The sequence below is a fragment of the Neophocaena asiaeorientalis genome, unplaced genomic scaffold (assembly GCF_003031525.2).
Source record: "Neophocaena asiaeorientalis asiaeorientalis breed wild unplaced genomic scaffold, Neophocaena_asiaeorientalis_V1.1 scaffold268, whole genome shotgun sequence".
Lineage (NCBI taxonomy): Eukaryota > Metazoa > Chordata > Mammalia > Artiodactyla > Phocoenidae > Neophocaena > Neophocaena asiaeorientalis.
The window spans coordinates 2,571,412-2,592,896 of record NW_020173979.1 but is presented as its reverse complement, the minus strand read 5'-3'; the positions used below and the strand labels follow the sequence as shown (position 1 = coordinate 2,592,896).

The window sequence follows — 21,485 nt, the reverse complement described above, 5'->3', positions numbered from 1 at the left end:
TTTACAGAGAAGGAAACCAAGGCATGGAGAGGTTAAGTGCCTCAGCCAAGGTTGCAAGCTGATAAAAGGCAGGGCCAGGATTCAGACCACCTCCCAAGCCTGAGCCTCTGCTGCCTCCCTGCAGCCTCACAGTTAGCAGGCTCTGCACCCCTGCAGCCTGCAGTCCTCCATCCCTGGCCCACTTAGCTACTGCCTTCCCCGACGCTTTCCAGCCGGCAGTGGCAGTGGCAGGGGACAGGAGCGCTCACTCGCTCTCGGTCCAGCCATCACTTTCTCCTCCTCCTCTGCTGGCTGACCCTTTCTCTGTGGCTCTGGGCCCTAGACTGTGAGCTCCTGGATGGCCGGGGGCCCTGCCTGTCCATGAAGTGGATGAATGAGGGGTCCCGAGGGGAGGGGACTGGTCCCGTTTTTCTGGATGTTTGTGACTCTTCTCTCCTTGCCTCCTGCAGTGGTCGGGCTCGACATCCAGGATGAGATGGGCAGGCACGAAGTGGGGCACGTTGACAACTCGATGAAGATCCCGCTGAACAATGGGGTAGGCTGCCGCTTCGAGGGGCAGTTCAGCATCAACAAGGTACAGAGACCCTGCCTGGTCCCCTCTCACCTTGTTCCCCATCCCCGTGGTCCCCTTCCTCCCTGGAAACTGGATGGTGGAGCTGTGTGCCCACTTGCCCTCCCCTGTGTCCAGAGCCCTGACAAGCTGAGGGCCAGCATCCAGGCACCTGACGGTTCCTGCTGAGAATCCGGGGGGGTTGGGTTTCAGGCTCCCTGAGGTTTGGAGCCCCAGCTGGCTGGTTCAGGAAGGAGCTACTTCTCTCCCCAACGCAGAAGGAGTGGGTGGTGAGAAGACGATAGAATTGGCAGCCCTGAGCCCAAGTGTGCGTTCTAGCCCTACCCCATCTTGGCCAAGCAATGCCCTCCAGGTCACTAGACCTGTCTTAACCTCAGTTTTCACACCTTTAGGCTGAGGATGTGATGATATAATAATATGATACCTTCTACTTTACAAAGTGTATGTGATGATTAAATGAGCTATTACACATTCCTTCATTCAAAACACTTTTATGGAGCACCTGCTGTGTTCCAGGGTGGGTTCCTGGCTCTGGGCAATGCCTGGACTAGGTGGGCAGCGTTCTTGCACTGGCGGGGCTTCTGTTCTAGTGGTGCGAGGCAGACAGTGTGCAAGGTGAAAAGCATTTCAGTGGGTGGTAAGTGCTGTGATGAGGAATGAAGCAGGGGAGGAGTGAGAGTGGATGGGTTTGAAAGTGCCTGGTCAGCTCCAAAGGACCATTCAGGTATTGCTGTTGTTTTGTCGCTAGAACCAGGAACTTCAGATCCTAAGTTAAAGGTGTGAGCGCGGTGCATTTGGGAGAGCTGGGGAATCCCGGCAGCAGCCAGCACTCCTCTCGGCTCTTTTTTCTGTAAGATTGATTGATTTATTTTTGTGTGCCGGGTCTTCATTGCGGCGCACGGCATCTTCATTGCCGCACGCAGGATCTTTGCTGTGGCACGTGGGATCTTTAGTTGCTGCATGCAGGCTCTTAGTTGTGGCATGCGAGATCCAGTTCCCTGACCAGGGATCGAACCCAGGCCCCCTGCATTGGAAGCACAGAGTCTTAACCACTGGACCAACAGGGAAGTCCCTTCTCGACTCTTCTTATGTGTTATCACAGTGGAGCCTCTCAACAACCCTGTGAGGTGGCACCATTTTACAGATGAGGAACCTGAGACCCGGAGAGGTTAAGTATCTCAGCCAAGGTTGCACAGCTATCCCCATGTCCCACAACTCCCCTTCCCAATCCCAGCCAGGCTGAGCCACTGGCTTCTGCCTGGCCTCCCGTAGCCTCTGCTCAGATGCCCTTCCTCTAATCCCTGCCATCTCAGTCAGAGGTTGCAAACTCACTGGCCACACACAACCCCAAAACCAGTTACATTTGCCCCATACAGTATTCAGATCCATCAGAGCCAATATCAAAAGACCGGGAGTCCAGATTTCTGGCTTTTAAAAGTCAGAGGCTCTAGCCGCACTGGGCCCGGGTTTCACTGGAAACAACGATCTGGAGCTAATGACCCCTTTAGACAGTGAGCCGTCCTTCCTGCAGTCCCCGCTGGATGGCTGCGAGGCTTGGCCCAGTTGCCTGGGACACCTGGACCTGTCTCTCTGTCTCCACGTGGTCTCCCCATGTGGTTTTCTTCCATGACAGCTCAGGGCTCCTTAAGTGCTAAAGCAGAGACTATCACTTCTGCCAAACTTTATGGCTTAACAGGAATTAGGTGCTGGCCCGGGTTCCATGGGGGAGGGGGGGACCACCCAAGGGTTCGGATGCTGGGAGGTGTGGTTCATGGGGACTCTCTTTGCTGATAAGCTACCACACGGGGTCTTTGCTGTGCCCCGTGATTAGGATTTATGGTGCTTGTGATGGGAGCCATTTGAAGGTTTTAAGCAGGGAAGCAGTACAGTCGGATTTATGCTTTGTAACTGAACTATCGAATACAGTAGCCACCAGCTCCGTTTAAGTTGATTAAGATTAAGTAAAATTCAGGCCCCCAGTCTCACTAGCCACACTGCAGGCGCTCCATAGCCCCACGTGGCTAGTGGCTACCGTGTTAGCACAGATAAGAAACATTTCCATCATCAGGGAGAGTTCTCCTGGACAGCAAACCTTTAGAAAGATCACTCTGTCGTCTGTTTGGGGAGAGACTGGACAGGACCAAGAGCAGAGGTCACAGACAGTGCTTGTGGCAGTGGCATTGGAGAGAAGGGTCCGGATTAGGGAGTGGAGTCAACAAGCCTTACTGATCAGTTGGTTGTGGGTGGTGAGGGCAAGAGTGGAATCAGAGAAACCTCTTCGGTTTTTGTCTTGACAACGAGGCAGACCCATTTTCTAAGTATGGAAACTTGGGAAAGCATGGATTCTGTGCAAGGTGGGGCTGGGACTCGGTCCTTCAGTTTTGGACACATTTCATTCAGGATTCCCATTAGAGATGTTAAATTGGAAGTTGAGGGGGTGCTTGTGGAGTGCAGGAGAGAGCTCTGGGCTGGAGATGTAAACGTAGGAGTCATCGGTAAACAGATGATGGTCTTCATAGGTCTACATCAGAGCTGTTCAAAGTGGGGCCCTCAGATTGCAGCAACGTGGATGGACCTAGATGATTATTATACTAAGTGAAGTAAGTCAGACAGAGAAAGACCAATACCATACGATATCACTTATATGTGGAATCTAAAATATGGCACAAACTTATCTATAAAACAGAAACAGGCTCACAGACATAGAGAGCAGACTTGTGGTAATCAAGGGGGAGGGAGAGTGGGGAAGGGATGGATTGGGAGTTTGGGGTTAGCAGACGCAAACTATTATATATAGAATGGATAAACAACAAGGTCCTACTGTATAGCACGGGGAACTAATTGTATTCAATATCTGTGATAAACCATAATGGAAAAGAATATTTTAAAAAGAATGTATATATGTGTATAACTGAATCACTTTGCTGTACAGCAGAGATTAACACAACATTGTAAATCCATTATACTTCAATAAAAACAAACAAAGTGAGGCCCCCAAACCAGCAGTATCAGCATCACCTGGAACTTGTTAAGAATGCAGATTCTAGGGCTTCCCTGGTGGCGCAGTGGTTGAGAGTCCGCCTGCCGACGCAGGGGACACGGGTTCGTGCCCCAGTCCGGGAAGATCCCACATGCCGCGGAGCGGCTGGGCCCGTGAGCCATGGCCGGCTGAGCCTGCGCGTCCGGAGCCTGTGCTCCACAACGGGAGAGGCCACAGCAGTGAGAGGCCCGTGTACCGCAAAAAAAAAAAAAAAAGAAAAGAAAAGAATGCAGATTCTCAGGCCCCACTTTGGATCTACTGAATCTGTGTTATAACAAGCCCCGCAGGGGATCCTGATGCCACTTATGTTTGAGGATCATTGGTCTAAGCTAGGTGACCTAGGGAGAGGTGTAGAACGTTCTAAACCTGGGGTCCACAGACGCCCCAGGGAATGCAGATGAAATTCAAAGAGTCTGTGGACCTGTATGGGGGAAAAAATGACGTTTATTTTTACGAAGCTCTAAGTCCAATTTAGCGTTCTCTTCTGTGCTGAACGTAGGCAATGAACCATAGTAGCATCAGCAGCACCCTTGACCGTGTCACCAATAGAAATTGCCGATGCGAACATCACATTAAAATTGTCACAGATCATTCTGAGATGCTGTTTACATTCATTGCTGTTTTGAAAGTACAGTAATTTGTTGATCCGCGACCAGGTCTCATTATTTGCTGCATTAATAAAGACGCATGTGCAAATGTTTGATCTATTGTAATTACTGTTTAAAACATCGTTTCTTTCCTCTGTGATCCTGTGTGTTTTACGCATTCGAAACTTTTAAGGCATTTACAACGTAGGTGTCGGCAGACTGGCAACGGGTCCACGGCACCAAAAATGTAAGAACCTAAGGTCTTGATAAGGATGCAGTTTGAGGACCGATTTCCGGTGCATGCCAGTGTTTAGAAGTGGGGAGGAAAGATAGAAGGAGCAGCCAGATAGGTAGGGGGAAACCAGGGCTGAGTGGGCCCCAGAATCTGGAAGAGAACATGAATCAAAGAGGAGGGCTGGTGCTGCAAGGATGGGGTGGACCACTGACCCATGTGCTGCAGGGAAAGCCCATGTGGGAGAGAAAGGAGCCACTGCACAGCCAAGCCCTTGGGATGCTGGCTGCAGTGGAGGGCACGCCTTGGAGATGAGGGAAGGCCAGTGTGGGCACAATGCAGGGAGGAGGGCGAACTGTTGGTGGGCCAGGCTCTCCTCACTCTGCCTCTGATGCCCTCTCTCTGCCCCCATCTGTGTGCCTGGAGAGCTGCTGCTCACCCACAGGTCTCGTTGACATGCGTGCCTGAGTGGGAGCCCTCCCCTGCCCCTGCCCCTGCCCCTCCCATCATGATCCTTATGTTGCTCTTGTCCATATCACATTCTGACTTCCTCTGACCATTGCCCCCCGCCCCCCGCCCCCGGCTCATTCACTCATACATCCTGCTCTTGAGAGTCTGCTGTGTGCCTGGCTCCACACTTGGTACTGGGGTGCAGTGCCCAGAGAAGCAACTGATGTCCCTGCCCTTAGTGGCACTTACAGTCTATTATGGGGTGACAGGTAAACATTCAAACAAGCCAATATATAATTTGATGAAGCAGCCAGGAAGAGAATGAAGGGGGTATTATGGTGGGGAATTGAGGAGGAGACCCACTGAGATAGGGTCATAAGGGAAGGCCTGTCTTCAGGGTTGAGGGATGGTTGAAGATGAACAGACACATTCATGCCTCCCTATTGGGGGGGCCTCCCCTAGGAGGGTATGATCACCTGGGTTAAACAGATATAAACACCTCAGACGGTGAACAGGAGGGACCACGTTTACTCAGCACCGAGTATGGGGTGGGCACAGGAGAGACAGGACAACCACCCAGGAGATGGCCCAGCACCACGCTCTCCTCAGCTTGGCAAACATGCCTCAGGCTGTGGATGGCTTCCCTTAGACAGGCTCCAGTGAGGCCCCCCCGCTGGCTCTGGCTGAACCGGAGCTTGCTGTTTGGGGTCAGACAGACCTATGGTTGAGAATCCTGGCTGCAGTGCTCACTGGTTGAATGACTGGGCAGTTTAGCCTCTCTCAGCCTTGGTTTCCTCATCTGTAAAATGGGATAATGATACTGCGCTCACAGGTTGTAAGCTGTGAACAGATTAAAATTTGTAAAGCACATATGGCAGTAGGGATGGGACAAGTCTCGGTGCCCTTCCCCGGCTGGCCTTATCTCCTGTCAGCGGGGTGTCTGTGATCTCATCATCTGGCACCCGCCGTCACTTGGCTGCAAGTATGCTCATGAAATGTGCATGGATAACATCCAAGAAGTGGGTCTTCTCTGGTCAGGGGGCAGCTGAGATTCTAGAAAAGGGTCACACCAGCCCTCACCTTTTGGCTGCCGTCGCCCATTGGGCTCTCACCCGACCCTTTACCAGTATTAACTCATTTAGTCCTTGTAACAGTCCTAAGGAAACAGGCACAGGGGATTAAGTGACCTGCTAAAGGGCCGGGAGCTAGGATTTGAACCCAGGCTGCCTGGCACCAGGGCCCCTGCTCTGTCTCCTGCACCCCTGCTTGTTGCTGCTTCTGGCCAGCATCTCGGTCACAGCTCAGGCCAGCCTCTGCCCCCCACCCTTGGAAGGTTAAGAGTTCGTGCCTTCCTGGAGCTCCTAGTCAAGGGGTGCTCAGATAAGAAAGCCAGCCGTGATGACAGGTGAGGTCAGCAGCTGGCCCCTGCCCCTATATCTCCCAGCATCAGGCTCACACTTGCCCTGTGGTCCCCTTATCCATCCATCAGGAAGTCAGCCAGCAGCCGGATGTCAGAGTTCACATGTTTCAAGCTGCACCAGCAGCCCCCAGCAGGCCCCCAGCAGCCCGGAGTCCTTGCTCAATCACCCAGCCACCCTGGAGGAGGACAGGATGGGCCAGGGTTTGGGGCCTGGCTCCATCTATATGTTTTTAAAACCCGTCAGAGACAATGACGTAGGTTCCTAAGTCACAGCTCTAAAAGCGTCGTCTTTGCTTTCTTCAGCCCAGCGTGTGCTGGCGTGAGTCAGCCACCTGTGATGGAGTCCGTGCCGAGGGGGTGTGGGTCACTGAGTCACAGCCTCAAGGGGCAGCAGCGGGTGGCAGATGTGCGGGCGCCAGCCTCCTTGACTCACCTAACTCTGGGAGCGTGAGGCCCAGACTCCAAACCCAGTTCTGAACTCCGCCCACGGCCCTGTCCATGGGAGGCCCCATGTCACTGCGTAGAAAAACTCTGAAGGATGCACACCGGATGCTGTTTTCTTCTTATTTCTGGGGGCGGTAGGCAATGGGGACTTTAGTTCTGACTTTATCACATGGATTTTTTTTTAACATGGTTTTTTTTTTTTTTTTTTTTTTTTTTTGCGGTACACGGGCTCTCACTGTTGTGGCCTCTCCCGTTGCGGAGCACAGGCTCCGGACGCGCAGGCTCAGCGGCCGTGGCTCACAGGCCCAGCCGCTCCGCGGCATGTGGGATCCTCCCGGACCGGGGCACGAACCTGTGTCCCCTGCATCGGCAGGCGGACTCTCAACCACTGCGCCACCAGAGAAGCCCTATCACATGGATTTTTAATAGTGAAAATATATCCAGGTATTATTTATATAAGTAAAAATGAAGTTTAAAGTATTTTTAGAATACAGTAGGGTTTTCCCCACACCCTGCCCATGTACGTGCTTGTTCCCTCTTCTGGGAGGGTTCTTGTCTCTTGGCTCAAACATGTTCATCCTGTAAACCCAACCCAATAACACCTGCCATCGGCTTTGTATTCACCTCATTTAATCCTCCCATAACCTTTTTTGGTTATTATCCCCATTTTCTTGATGGAGAAACTGAGGCACAGCGTGGTTAATGACCTTGCCCAAGGTCCCACAGCTAGGAAGAGAGGATGGACTGGAGCCCGCATGTGGCCCTCACCTGCTACTCTACCAGGGGTAATTGGGCCCCTGAAGCGGGCAGTGCTATCCCTCCAGGGAGATCTTGCCGAGCTGTTGTTTCTGTTCACCCCATCCAGACCCAGCAGGTTGCCCCCTCTTCCAAGCAGCCGATGACACACTTGACTGTGAGCTCACTGAGCCTGGGCCATGCCCTGTTAGCCTGGTACCTCTCACGTCAGTCCAAAGCTTAGGCCCTAGTGAAGACATTAATATTCCTGCAGGAAACCCACAACTTTGTGTTTGAGACAGGCGTGCTTACAAAATAAGCGGATGCTAAGCCGTAAACCTTATTCCTTCCTCTAGTGCAGCTCGTTAAACTTTTGTTGAGCCGGAATAAAATAAACCCTGAGTTTTTCAGTGTGGTGTTTGGGGCCTTTGCTAAACAGCCCCACCTCCCTCTTAATGCCTCTTTGTTTCCTGCTGTGACAACTCCCCCAGGCCTCTCTTTTATTCGGGGTTCAGTAATCCCAAACTCTTCTAGTTTCTTACACGTGCCCACCAACTGGGCAGTTTCTGATCTCCATACTTGTTCATGCCGTTCCCTCTGCCCAAATGCCTTTCCCCTTATTCCTGAGTGATGCAGACTCATCTTCAGAGCCTTAGCACAGGTTGTTCTTTCCCCTGAGAACACCCACAGCTGCGTTGGGGGCCCTTCCCCATGGCTCCCACAGTCTTTGCATCCCTCTGGTCCAGTGTAGGTCATGCAGTCTCATTTTCTGTTCCAAGTCTGTGTCACAGCAGGCCAGGGGCTCATCCAAGGCCAGGCTTTCATCTGGATCATTTCCCAAGCTTTGCACCTCCTCAAAGGCTGGCTCCACGTGGCCATCAGCCCAGGGCTGCTGAGGTCAATGGCCGTGGGTTGTTGTTTTTTTAACTTGTTTATTTTATTTTTATTTATTTTTGGCTGCGTTGGGTCTTCGTTGTGGTGCACGGGCTTGTCATTTCGGTGACTTCTCTTGCTGTGGAGCACGGGCTCTAGGCGCACAGGCTTCAGTAGTTGTGGCACACAGGCTCAGTAGTTGTGGCTCACAGGCTGTAGAGCACAGGCTCAGTAGTTGTGGCACAGAGGCTTAGTTGCTCCACGGCATGTGGGATCTTCCCAGAGCAGGGCTCAAACCCGTGTCCCCTGCGTTGGCAGGAGGATTCTTAACCACTGCGCCACCAGGGAAGTCTGATGGCCGCGATTTTGACAGGTGACCATAGCAAGTTTCTTCACTGCTCTGAGCCTCAGTTTCCTTTTCTGTAAAATGGGAATTACCAGGTGTCAAAGCCAAAAGTGCTGTTTTAAGGATTAATGTCATTTACTCATTCTTTAATTCATCCCATACATATTTATTAAGCACCTGCTCTGTGCCAGAGCCTGGGGAATACAGCATCAAATCAGACAAAAACCCTGCCAGCATGGAGCTTATATTCTCGTGGGAGGACACAGATGAGAACAAGATGAGGATAAGATGGTGGGTGATGCTGAGTGCTTTAGCGACGTAAGGGGCTTGGGGGATGTGGGGGTCAGTCAGGCTCCAGAGCAGAGGCCTGAGGGAGAACCATGTGGAAAAGCGTTCCAGGAAGGGGGCGCAGGCACAAAGGCCCGAGGACCACACTGGCACTGTTGGTCGGCGCAGCAGGAGGCCGGCGTGGCCAGAGGGAGTAAGCAGAAGAGGACGTGAAGATGTGGCTTCAACTCAAGAGAAGGGAAGCCTTGGAGGGTCCTGGGCAGAGGGGTGACGGGATCAAACATTGGGTTCAAAAGGCCCCCTCTGGCTACTGTTGGGGAAAGGCCCGGGGACCCCAAGGGCAGAAGCCCGGAGCCCAGTGGGGAGGCTGCCGCCTTGTCTGGTCTAGGGAGGCAGTGGAGGCTTGAGGGCTCAGATGCTGGGCATCTCGAGGGTGGAGGTGACAGCATTTCCTGATGGGTGGGACGTCAGTGTGAGAGAAAGACAGGGCCAGGATGACACCGAGGGTTGGTCTGAGCAGCTGGGAGGAGAGAGGCCCCCGGAGACTCCGTGGAGGCCTCCTCAGCGCCGTTCACTGAGTAGACATTCATTCAGTAACTCTCACTGGCTGTGCCCTGCACAGCCTTGAGACCCAGGGAGGAAAGTGGGCTGCTGTGGTCTTGCCTTAAGGAACCCCCAGTCTAGAGTGATGGGGCAGATTTGGGTGGGTGACGGTGTTGATCTGGAGTTCAAGGAAGCTTCGTTAGTCTGCAGGCCTAAAGGTCATTCCCCGACCCCCCGGGTGGGAATCAGCCAGGAAGCTGATGGTGGGCAGCTGCCTTTTTGAGCCGTGGTCTTGAGCCACGCACCCAGCTGGGTCCTTCACATGCACCCTCCCACCCACAGCCCCAGCAGTCCTCTCGGGTAGCCACTGTTGACACCCCCTTTCCACAGACGAGGAACCAGAGGCTCCTGCCAAGTTCCACTGCCGGGAAGTGGCCAAGCTGGGATCCAAATCCAGATCTGCCTGACCCCAGGGTGAAGCCCTGCACCCCACCCTCTGGGGCAGCCGACCCAACTCCTAAACTTTCCATCTCTCCCCCAGGTCCCGGGCAACTTCCACGTGTCCACACACAGTGCCACAGCCCAGCCACAGAACCCGGACATGACCCATGTCATCCACAAGCTCTCCTTTGGGGACACGCTGCAGGTGAGAGGGGCACAGATGGGGTGGCTGGAGGTGGGTGTCCAGGGGCTGCATCACCAGAGCCTTCTGTCCTCCCTGGACATAGAGAGATGCCCTCCAGAGGGGTCATGCCCTTCGAGCCTCTGATCCATCACACAACCCCTCTGCCTTACTTCTGAGCATACGACTGCCGTGTCATCAACGTTGCACTCAACTTGGAACCTCGGCTTGAGACCGGGGCCTGGGGGAGGGGACTGGCTTTCATGAGCAAGTACTAAGTGCTCGTGCTTTCTCTGTGCCAGGGCAGCCTCATGAGGCAGGAGGCAGCACCGCGTCTTACAGACCTGGAGCTGGGCCCAGAGAGGCCATTTGTCCAGGGTCCCCCAGCAGGCGTCTGCCTCGAGTCCAGTGCCCTGTCAGCTGTAACGTCAGCTCCCATGTCCATTGAATAGGCGTGAAGGAAGTGTCCTGAGACTCCTTGTGATTTTGATGGAGAGGGCCACATCCAGTAGGCCCGGCCCGACAGTTTCCTCCCCGTGGCAGCAGACGCTGACCTCCTGATCTCTGCCAGCTGCGGGCAGGGCAGCTGTGATGTTCCATCTCTCCTCCACCCCCGGCAGCACAGTGCTGAAGGGGCATTGTACCACACCCTGCGTGACAGAGGGAATCGAGGCTCAGAAGGGGAAGTAACCGCTCCAGCTGTGGTGCTGGCATCGTGACCCGGCTCCTGACCCCAAGCCTGGCTTGATGAGAATCCTGTTTCCTAGTTGAGGTTGCTGGGTGGGTGCCCTCCAGGCACGGTGAGCTGTGCACGGGGCCCTCGCAGGCCCACGGGCACACGCATACACACTGTTCCAACACCGTGTGCACACACAATCATGACACACACACCGAAAAGTGTGCCCTGACATACGTGTGCTCATACATGCTCCCTAAGACCACCCACTGGACGGACACACACACACACACACACACACACCACCTAGAGATACACACAGACCCACCCGGCTGGGACATCTCACATACAGACCCAGAGGCACACACATGCCTGCACTGCTCCGCCCCCCATACATGCTGCATACGTCTGTGTGCAGCTGATGCTGGTTGAATGCTTTGTGCGTGCTGAGCACCTTACTTCACAAGCCCGATCCTCTTTTACCCTCTCAGCAGCCCCAGAGGTAGATACAATATATTGTCTCCATTTTTCAGATGAGGAAACTGAGGCACCGAGAGGGTAAAGCCTGGTGCGGAGCCTGGGTCTGAATCAAGAGCCTGGCTTCGGGCCGCACCGCGGGGACTGCCTCCCGTGCCCTCTCTCACTCCTTTCTCCCTTTGTGTTGCTTATGCTTCCTTCCCGGGGCACCTTTGCCCAGCCCAAGTGACCCGGTCATCGCCTTCCCAGCCTTCCTGGAGGCCCCAGAGAATTTCCTCTGGGAGACGGTGCTTGGGAACAGAGAAGGCCCAGTCTCCCTGGGCCAGACTTGCTGTCTACACACTCAGTGAAGCACGGCCTGCCCTGGGACTGTGGACTCACTTCCTGCAGGTGAATTCACACAGGCTTCACACGCACACCTCCCATCTCTCCATCCAAGGGACTGCTGTGTTGACGTTCCCCAGCCTGCCTTGCTGGGTTCAAATCCTGGCTCCACCACTTAACTAGTTGTCTGATATTGGAGAAATTATTTAGTCTTGCTAAGCCTCAGTTATCTCATCTGTAAAATGGGGACAACAACTGTACCTGCCTCATAGAATTGTAGTGAAGATAAAATGAGTTAATGCACGTGAAGCTCTTAGAACAGTTGCCTGGCACAGAGTAACCGGTCAGCGAAATGAGCTGTGGCCATTGTAGTCGTCCTCTGTGCTCTCATTCTGCGCCAGGCCCTGCAGGGTAGGTTGCTGCCGGCCCACAGGGGCTCACACGGCCATGGGGGAGACAGACGTGGGATGCTCACCACCCCAGTGGGACGGGAGCTGACAAGCCACAGGGCCCTCCATATATGAGCGCTGGGCAGCACCCCAGTTGCCTTTGCAACCCACCAGCTCAGCAGATCCTCGACACAGCCGGGGAGGCAGGCACTGTGAACCCCAGTGTGCACATGGGGAGACTGAGACCGGAGTCACAACCCAGGGCCATGCAACTCACTGGCAGCACCACCAGAATCCACACTCCTTCCTCATGGGAACTTTTGACCTCTTCAGCCTGCACTGAAGCCTGCACTTTCTCACCTAGAGAGCAGTGTTTAGATGACCCTTTGTTTAACCCTCACAAGAACTCCCTGAAGGCTGCTGGGTGGCATTTATTTTTCCTGAGGAAGAAACAGGGTCAGAGAAGTTCAGTAACTTGCCCAGAGTCATATAGCTTGAAAACCAGGTGTGTCTGGCCCCGGGTCTTCTTTGACTGTGCCTCATAGGTTCATGGATTCATCAGACCCCCTCAAAATTTCTGCTCTGCACCAGGCTCTGTGCAAGGCTCTGGGGTAACAGCGGTGGATAAACCATACAGGATTCTTGCCCTCAAGTGAAGAAGAGATTAAATGTAAATAAATGTAGTTACAAGGGACAAGAGAAGCATAGGATTCGGGACAGTGATGTGGAAGCGGGGGCGGGGTACCCCCAAGCCTGGGAGGTCAGGGAGGGCTTCCCTGAGGAGGTGACATCTGAGCCACACGCTAAAGGGTGAGAAGGATTTAGCCAAGCACAGGACAGGGAAGTCTTGCATATCACCCCTGTCCTAGAGAACCCACTCTGTGGCACATCCAACCAGTCATTTTCATAGAAAAGACCCTCAAGGTCACTTTCAGAAAAAATGGATCAGCAAGTGTTCTTGACATCAGAATGATGTTCTGTACATGAGATTCCAGAGGCTCATCAGAGTCAGCAGAGAGGGCTCAGCAGTGTCCATCTGGAGCGGGGAGCAGAGTTTTAGGTGGAGCGAGAGACCCACGATAGGTTTAGGAAGGTGGGGGCTGACCCAGGCCGGTGGGTGTCATAGAAAGAACACCCACCTGCCATGTGGAAGACCGGCCGTGAGGCAAGGCTGCAGGTAGGGAGGTGAGGAAAGGGCTACAGCCAAGGCCAGGGGACAGGAGGAGAAGAGAGGAAGAAGAGGGGCAGCCTTGCATTGCTGTCTGCTGCTATAGAACAGGACAGTAATAGCCTTCCGCTTGGCCCTTATGGCGGAAATAGGATTTTTTAAAGATGTAGAACACTTAGCTGAGGATTTATCTATCCATCCATCATCCATTCAACAAGTAATTATTGAGCACCTACTATGTGCCAGGTCTTGCACATATCGGTGAGGATGAGCGTGGTCCTTGCCCACGTGAAGTATTGTATAGTCTGGAGGGGAGGACAGAAATGAATCAGATAATTGTACAAATGAATGTCAGATAAAACCCTGACATGCAACGATGTGAGGGACTATTCTAGCACTCTTGCCTCTACAGCCACTGTCCTCTTGGGTTAGAAACCAAGTCTTTAGACAGTCAATCCCGAGGCAGCAATGGACAAGCTTTCCTCTGAGCTTCTTAAGTGTGCAGTTGTGTTAAGTGCTCGATAAACATCAGCAACCTGAGACCAGGATCAGGGTCAGGTCACCCACTGTTCCTGGAGTGGCCCTCGCTGCAGGAGCCTGTCCCCTCCTACCTCTCTGACCTCTTTCCTTTCCACTCCTCACCTCCTTCCTCTCTAGGGCTTCACGGGCTCTGTTTCTCAGTCTCCAGACTCATGCGTTTGCATGAGCTACTGGCGTGATTAACTTCCCACTTTCCTACAAATCTTGGTGTCAGTGTTACTTCCCCCAGGAAGCCCTCCAGGATGCCTACCCCAGCAGCCCCTGTTAACCATGCCCATGATGACATGCTCCATGTATCGGGCATACTTTGTCCCGCTTTAGATTCTCCTTGAGGCTGACCTGGTTTCCCGTTTGTCCTCAGAGGAGAGGTGGGACGTGGCCTTCAGCCCCTGCCAGGGGGACACAGCTGGGCCGGCTGCCGTGAGGAGGAGTGTCTTCACAACTGCTATATGTTCCCCACAGCAGACAGGGTCGGATTCCAGCAGCCCTGGGTCCTCTTTCAGAGGGCTGTGGGGGGTCTCAGGAGGAGCATTGCTGAGACCCAGCTCTACCTTTGCTTGAGTTTTCTGTGTGCCTTAATGGAAAGAGCCATTCCATGTAGGCTTGAGGTCAGACAGACCTGAATTCAGAGTTCAGTTCAGCCACTTACCAGTTGTGAGATGCTGGACAAATTTTGGTGCTTCTCCAAGCTTTGGTTTGCTCTTCTGTAAAATGGGCCCATGGTCCACCATTAGGGGCATTACATGAGATGACGCTAAGTACCCAGGACTGATTGTCTCATAGTAAGTGCTCAAGATGGGAAGCAAACTAGTGCCTACCACGTGTCAGGCCTCTGCCGCGTCTGTATCTTGCTCCCCACGACGTCTCTACGAGACAGACCATGCGGGATCCCCGTTTTACACACGGGTAGGGTCCCTAGACCAGGTTGTACCTGGCCATTCTCCCACAGCCAGGACCAAGCCTAGAGGTGGTAGCATCCTGGGGTCAGTCCCTCACTGTGCTTCTCCACAGGTCCAGAACGTCCACGGAGCTTTCAACGCTCTCGGGGGAGCAGACAGACTCACCTCCAACCGTATGTACCCCATACCCACGCTGGGAACAGCTTTCTGCCCCAAGATTCCCAGTGCAGCAGGGAGGGAACGGGGTGGAGAGGGAGGGAACGTTTACCAAGCCCTCGCTGTAAGCCAAGCTGTTAATGCTTCATTCCCACAGCTAGCCCGTGAGGAAGTGGAATTATCCCCATCTCACAGAGAAGGGAAGAAAAGTGACTTGTCGTGGCAGTCCTAGGCACCTCATCACTGCTCCATGAATACCGGATGTTATCATTATTATTATCGTTACTGCCATATAATTGTTGTCAGTTGAGATAATCACCCTAGATCCCACAGGGAGTGGTGACAGAGCCAGAATTCATCCTGGCTCCAAGTGGCACCGTGAGAACAGGGCTGTGGGTGGCTCAGCCAGATCTGGCCACCTGGGCTGCCCCCCCCCCCACCCCCTCCTCCTGCTTCAGCCCCTCCCACCCACAAACGGCCCCTCCCTGAGCCTCCTCCCCGCTGGGCTCCCTGGCACCTTGGCCCAGATTAAAGAGCGTGCCACATCTTTACAGACCTGCAGAAGAGCACACATACCTACACACCTGTGCAGACGCACGTGGGGCCTTGCACAGAACGGGCCTGGGAGGTCTGTCTGCTCAAGCGGATCCACCCACTGGGTTCTGTAGGACAGGTTACCAAGGCTTTTCTTATTTCCTCACCTGAGCTCACCTTTTCACCCATATGTCCTTAATCATTTCTTAAAATACATTCACAGGCAGACCTCGGAGACATTATGGGATCAGTTCCAGGCCACCTCAGTGAAGTGAATAATGCAGTAAAACAAATCACAGGAACTTTTTGGTTTCCCAGTACATAGGAAATTTATGTTACGCTACACTGAAGCCTGTTTAGTACGCAGTAGCATTATGTCTTTAAAAACAATGTAAATACCTTAGTTTAAAAATACTTTATTGCTAAAAAATGCTAACCGGCATCTGACAACACAGGGTTACCACAAACCTTCAATTTGTAAAAAAAAAAACAAAAAACAAAAAAAACACAGTGTCTTTGACGGGCAATAAAGTGAAGCAATGAAACGAGGTGTGCCTGTACTCTCTACCAGCCTAAGCATGGAATGGAATTGGGACAATCCAAGCAAAAGAGGACTGCCCTCCACGACCTGCCCCAACAAATCAAGCTTCTCATTTCTCCGTGTCCCTGGGAATCCTTGCCCGTGAGCAGAAGTCATTTTTTCCAAGCAGCTTACCTTCTGATTTTTGTGCCTGGTGTTATATCATAACCACAGTTCGTGTAGAGTTTTTCCACTGGTAATGGAGGCACGGTTGCCCGTCTAGCAGCTCTGCTGTGCTTTAAGGCACTGTCTTTTCACGGAAAACGTCTGGTTTCTACCTTTTCACCATTGCAGTAACGCCTCTGATATTTACAAGACTTGCTTTACATTTATCGTATTGTTTCCCAGCTGGGTCCGTACCCACTCGTGCTGCTTCCCGCAGCGTGTCAGTGTGTAACTGCGCCCCCTGGTCTTCACGCAGATGTCTGATTATACTGGAGGGAGACGATTCTTCGTATGGTGGGGTGTTCATCGCGGTTCTGCGTGAGGGCAGCGTGCTGTCCCAAGGGGCCTGTCCCCACCTGCTTGCAATTAGCCTGGACCTCTCAGCTGCCTGATATTGGAAGAAGATCAAGCTAGGAAGGCCCCAGGGTGTGCAGGCTGATGGAGGGTGTGGGCAGAAAACCTTTCCTGCTCCCGGGCTACTGACGAAAGCCATCTCAGGCTGGCTTCAGTGGAAAGAGAGATGCATGAGATGCACCAGACAGCCGGGGTAGAGCGGGCTCTCATTTCCTCAGCTCTCAAGCCTGGTACCCCCCGCAACCCCGTCCCCTCCGCTTGTCCCTCTGCTCCCAGGTCCTCCATGGGGAGCTGCTTCTTGTCATTCAGGTCTCAGCTCAAATGCCACCACCTCAGAGAGACCCTCCCTGACCACCTTTTGTACAATAACCCCCAGGCCTAGCAACACACCTGTTTTTCTTCCTAGCACAGACCACTCTGTTTGAAGATACTGGCAGTGACTCTATTGTACCAAAGGCCTTAAAATTGGTCACTGCCTTTGAGTCATCAATTCTACTTAGAGGAGAGTAAGCTAAGGAAACAAATACGAGAGTGTGCAAGGATTTAGGAAAATAATGGTCGTTTAGGTCATTGTTTATAAGAGTGAAAATGAGCCGCAGCGTCAGTGTCTGGCCCCAGGGGCCTGGTTGAGCACACTGTGCATGGCCTCGCTGGGGGATGAGCGCAGTGACCGTGATGTGTCAGAAGCTCACTGGCGTTCAGGCAGCAGGCAGCTGTTGAGCACCTGCTATGTGCCAGGCGCTGTGCGAGGGGATACGGCGATGGATAAAACCAATGCCCTAGACCTTACGCTGTATCTTAGACCTGAAACAGCGTCCATGGTGTTCAGTTCTCAGAAGAAGGTTCAGTACGATCCAATTTTATATTTATGTTTAGGGGAATAGAAATATAAGTATAAATAGAAATCTAGCAGTGTCTACATGAGAATGCGAATCTCCGATTTTCTGTGGAGGGTGGCTTTGTGGGTGATATCTTCTTACGATCATCTGTGTGTTTTACAAATTTGAACAGAACTATTACAGGTGTGATTTTCATAAGGCGTTCACTCTCTCGTTCCTTCAGATTTTTAACACGGGGCCGTGGGCATTTGGAACTCCGTATTTCAAGTGTGGTCTCTGTGCTCCTGGCTTAAAATACAGATTCTGAGCCCCACCCCAGACCCACTGAACAGAACCCTTGGGGTGAGGCCCGGGTGTCTGCCTTTTAAATCCTGGGTGGCCCTAGTGCTCCTGAAATCTGAGCACCGGTGGGGTTGAGCAGAGGGATGTTGGGGTCTTCATGGGCTTAGCCCTGAGGCTGCAGGACGTTTCCCAGGTTTTTAGAGGAGTCAGGTCTCAAGAGGGTTCAAGAAACACCACCCTTTCCTTACCAAGACGCAGTGTTGGCAGGAAGAGACTGTGAACACCGTCTACGTCCCCTACCCTTTCACAGAAGATGAGTCCAAAGACTCAGGACTGACTCAGCCAGGAGACCAGGATTAGAGCCCACAAGCCTGAATTTCTGTGTTGTTTTAGCTGCGTGGTCCCTGACCCGAGATTCTAGAAGGCAACAATAGAGGGGTCTGTGAGCTTCTCCCAGCATCCCAGAAGGCCCAAGGGAATATCACCTTTCCCGGGATGCTATGTAGCAGCTTTGGGCCAGCATTCTATCAGCCTAGTGTTTGATTCCGGTTACCTCATGCTTATGAGAAGCTGATTCATCTGTTCTTCTATTCATGCCTCTGTCCAGTCAGCCCTCCATCCATTCATTCATTCAATAAGCATTTGCCACCGTCCACTTCGTACCAGGCCTTGCGCAGGGTTCTAGGGACACAGAGATGAGTAAGGCTCAGTCCCTGCCCTCCGCAGTCTCCGCCATCCAGTGGGGAAGGGGTAAGAGTTACAGTGGAATATGACAGGACCAGGTGGAGGAAGAACTAATCTCCCATTAATTGAAAATGGGGAAAGAAATTAATCAGTCATTATAGATAGGTGCAGTTTTTCTGGTTGGTGGATTCTTTTTTAAAACTTGAACCCAGTTTTTTCCCAAAGTAACAGTATTCAAACAGGACGAGAGGCTGCACAACAAAATGTGACCTTTTTCAAATCCTGCCTCCTGTCCCGCCCCCCCACCAGAGGCTAGAACCGCTGACAGTTTCTTGGGCATCTTTTCAGAAAATTCTTCTCTACATTCTTCACGCAGGTAGAGGAGTGAGTCTTCCCTGCCCCCAATACATGGAAACATGTTATTCACCCTGGTCCCTAACTTAGTTCTTTTCACTCAGTGATACCCCCTTGGAGAGTGGCCTCTTCCACACACCCCTTCTCGGCAGCTGCCCTGTGGATGGACATGAGGGTTGTTATTAAAATTGAACATTATATACAGTGCAGGAGAAAAGATCCTGACCGATGGAGTCTTTCGATTCCTGGTGCCCAAAGGGAGAAATGAAGAGGGGTCGTTTGGTGGTGAAATTGTGCAGACTGAGTACCTCCCCACACCCCGCAATGGCAAGCAGGTTTAGGGTTGAAACGAGCTGCCGGCCGGGCAGTACCCATCCCCCTGCCTCATGCTACTGTGTCCTTCCCGCAGCCCTCGCCTCCCACGACTACATCTTGAAGATCGTGCCCACGGTTTACGAGGACAAGAGTGGCAAGCAGCGGTACTCTTATCAGTACACGGTGGCCAACAAGGTACACGGGTGGCAGCTGCGTGCAATAGCGCCCTCTGCTGGCTGAGAGCCGAGATGACAAGTGTCTGGGCGCGATCTCCTCTGATTCCCTTCAACGGGCCTTTCCTGGAGGGGTGATCTACCCTGCGTAAAGATGGGAGGCCAGTCTCAGAGTCAAGGGGAGGAAATCGAACCGGGACATAGGGTGTGATCTGTTGGAGAAAGAGCAGGCAGGTGACCTGTCCCGAAGGTCTAGGGCTTGGAGACATCTCCACTGCCCTGTATCTGGCCCTGATTATTCAGGTACGGGACCCTGATTGGTTAGCACACAACAGATGCTCTGGCTCGTGGGGCACAAGCTCGTTATCCAGAATCATGAAGCTCTGGAATTACACCAGATGGCTGTTGGTTAACAGGTATGTCCCAGGACCCCGATACTCAAATTCACGGAGATGCAGGCAGGCCTTGGTGGGAAGCAAAGCACAGTCAGAGCCAGCAGAATGGGGTGACAGACAGTGGTTTTAAGCCAAGACAGCCTCAGTCTCCCTGGAGATGACCCTGCCATGGGACATGAATGGTTGAAGCCCATGGGTTGAGGCATCCCCAAGAGACCCCTTTACACCAGGACTCTCCTTCTTTTTCTGTTCCAGGACCGCCCAGACCCCTTAAGGTGGTCTATTGTTTGGCTCTAATAATAATAATAGTAAGAGCAGTAGCTATCATTTATGGATTACTTACCATGGGCTGCACATTATGCTAAGCTCTCTACCTCCACCATCTTTTTCAGTCATCAAGGCAGCTCTGACATTGGGACTGTTACTGTCCCCATTTTACAGATTTGGCCACTGAGGCACTGAGAGGTGGTCCTGGAGCTATAGCATGGCTGAATGGGGATTAGAACCAGCTTCTCCTCCAGCTCCAAAACGTGGTCTCTTGATCACATCACCTGTTCAGCCTGAACCAGGGGCCTCTGAGTCTGCCAGGCTGGGAGCTACTCTCTCTTGGGTGACTTGGGGTCCCTCTACTCTGCTCCACCTACACTGATGCTCTGGTGTATCTCTCCGAGGCAGAGGGGTGCTGTTTCTTGGAGGGCGTCTCACTGGAACCCTCAAGCGCTGACGGCATCTGACAAATGGGAGCAAGTGGAGGCAGTGTGAACAGAAAGAGTGAGGGCTGTGGAGCAAACTTCCGTTTCAAACCTGGCTCGGTCACTCACTAGCTCTGTCACCTGGGACAAGTCACATAACCGTTCTGTGCCTCAGTTTACTCATTTGTAAAACGGGGACAGTGCCCACCTCACAAGGTCGCTGTCAGATGAGGCAGTGTTTTTAAAACCACCGAACCCACAAAGAAGGCTTCGGCAAATGGTACCTACTGCCGCTGTTTTTTATTATTTTCCTCTGTCCCTCAGCTCTGGGCTGTGACCCAGACAGTCACCCTGCCCCATGAGCTCTCCCTGGGGAAAGCTGATCTTGTTTTGCCCAAGGCTCCTTCCCTTGAGGCTTTGGCAAAGGCCCAGCAGCCAGGACAGCTTGCTCAGCTCCCTCTGCGGCCTCAGCCCTGGCCCGCACTGTGAGCGCGTGAGGCTGCACCCATCGGCGCCAGTGGCAGTCCAGCAGAGGAGGCAAGTTTCAGGGTTGTCCTTAAAGAAGCTGCAGGGCTTGGGCCTTAGCATTTGGGGTTGGGGCTAAAGTCTGGTCTCCAGTTGCTGAGGACAAATGAGACTAACCGAGAGGTTTTCAGCGTCCTGAAGTGCGTGCACGGTTAATTCAGCCCCTTGGCATCCTTGGAGCCCCGGCCGATGCCTTCTGAGGAAGGCTTGTGGTGGGGCTGTGCCCTCTGACTTTCCAGTTCTGTGTGTTCCTTCTTTGAAGAAGCTTACTCCCCACATCTCACTCACACACACGCACACCCCCCTCAGGGTGTCATGAGGACTGTCCCCTCCTTGCCAAGCTGTCCGGACACCCCTGGGGAGATTGGGCCATTCGTTCATGGTGCTGCAGTATTGCACATGTTTTTACATGCCTCCTTCTCCAGACTGTGGGTCCCTCTGGGGATGGGGCAGAGCGTACTCCCCTCAGGGTCCCCAGCAACCAGCAAGGGGCCAGCACGCAGGAGAGGTGCTCAGTGAACTGTCACTGAATAAACAAATGGATTCTGCATAGCCCAGGAGTTGAAGGGAGAAGTAGGCCTTTAGTCAAACTGAGCCCACTCACACTTGTCCTTTGACAGCTCTGCTCTCCTATTTTGATTCTGGTGCTGCTTCCAAGGTCATGTGGTCCGTTTCCAAGCAGTCCAAAGGGTCCAAAATGCTTCCAGTGAATGGTGGCCATCCAGATGCTGATGGCAGAGCTACTGGGGGGAAGGGTGTGAGAGGAGGGGTCCGTGGAGCCTGACTCTGCAGGGGGAGGGAGGGAGAAGAGCC

General features: G+C 52.9%; 1 protein-coding gene across 1 annotated transcript in view; it reads left to right on the top strand.

Moving 5' to 3' along the window:
- ERGIC1 (endoplasmic reticulum-golgi intermediate compartment 1) overlaps positions 1-21,485 on the top strand; it is a gene marked incomplete at its 5' end in the record, with an annotated part of 105,521 nt that overhangs the window by 72,044 nt on the left and 11,992 nt on the right. The window contains 4 exons of the mRNA XM_024753370.1: positions 450-574; positions 10,071-10,175; positions 14,737-14,797; positions 18,982-19,082. Coding sequence (XP_024609138.1) covers positions 450-574; positions 10,071-10,175; positions 14,737-14,797; positions 18,982-19,082 — 392 coding nt within the window. The remainder of the gene's footprint in view (positions 1-449; positions 575-10,070; positions 10,176-14,736; positions 14,798-18,981; positions 19,083-21,485) is intronic.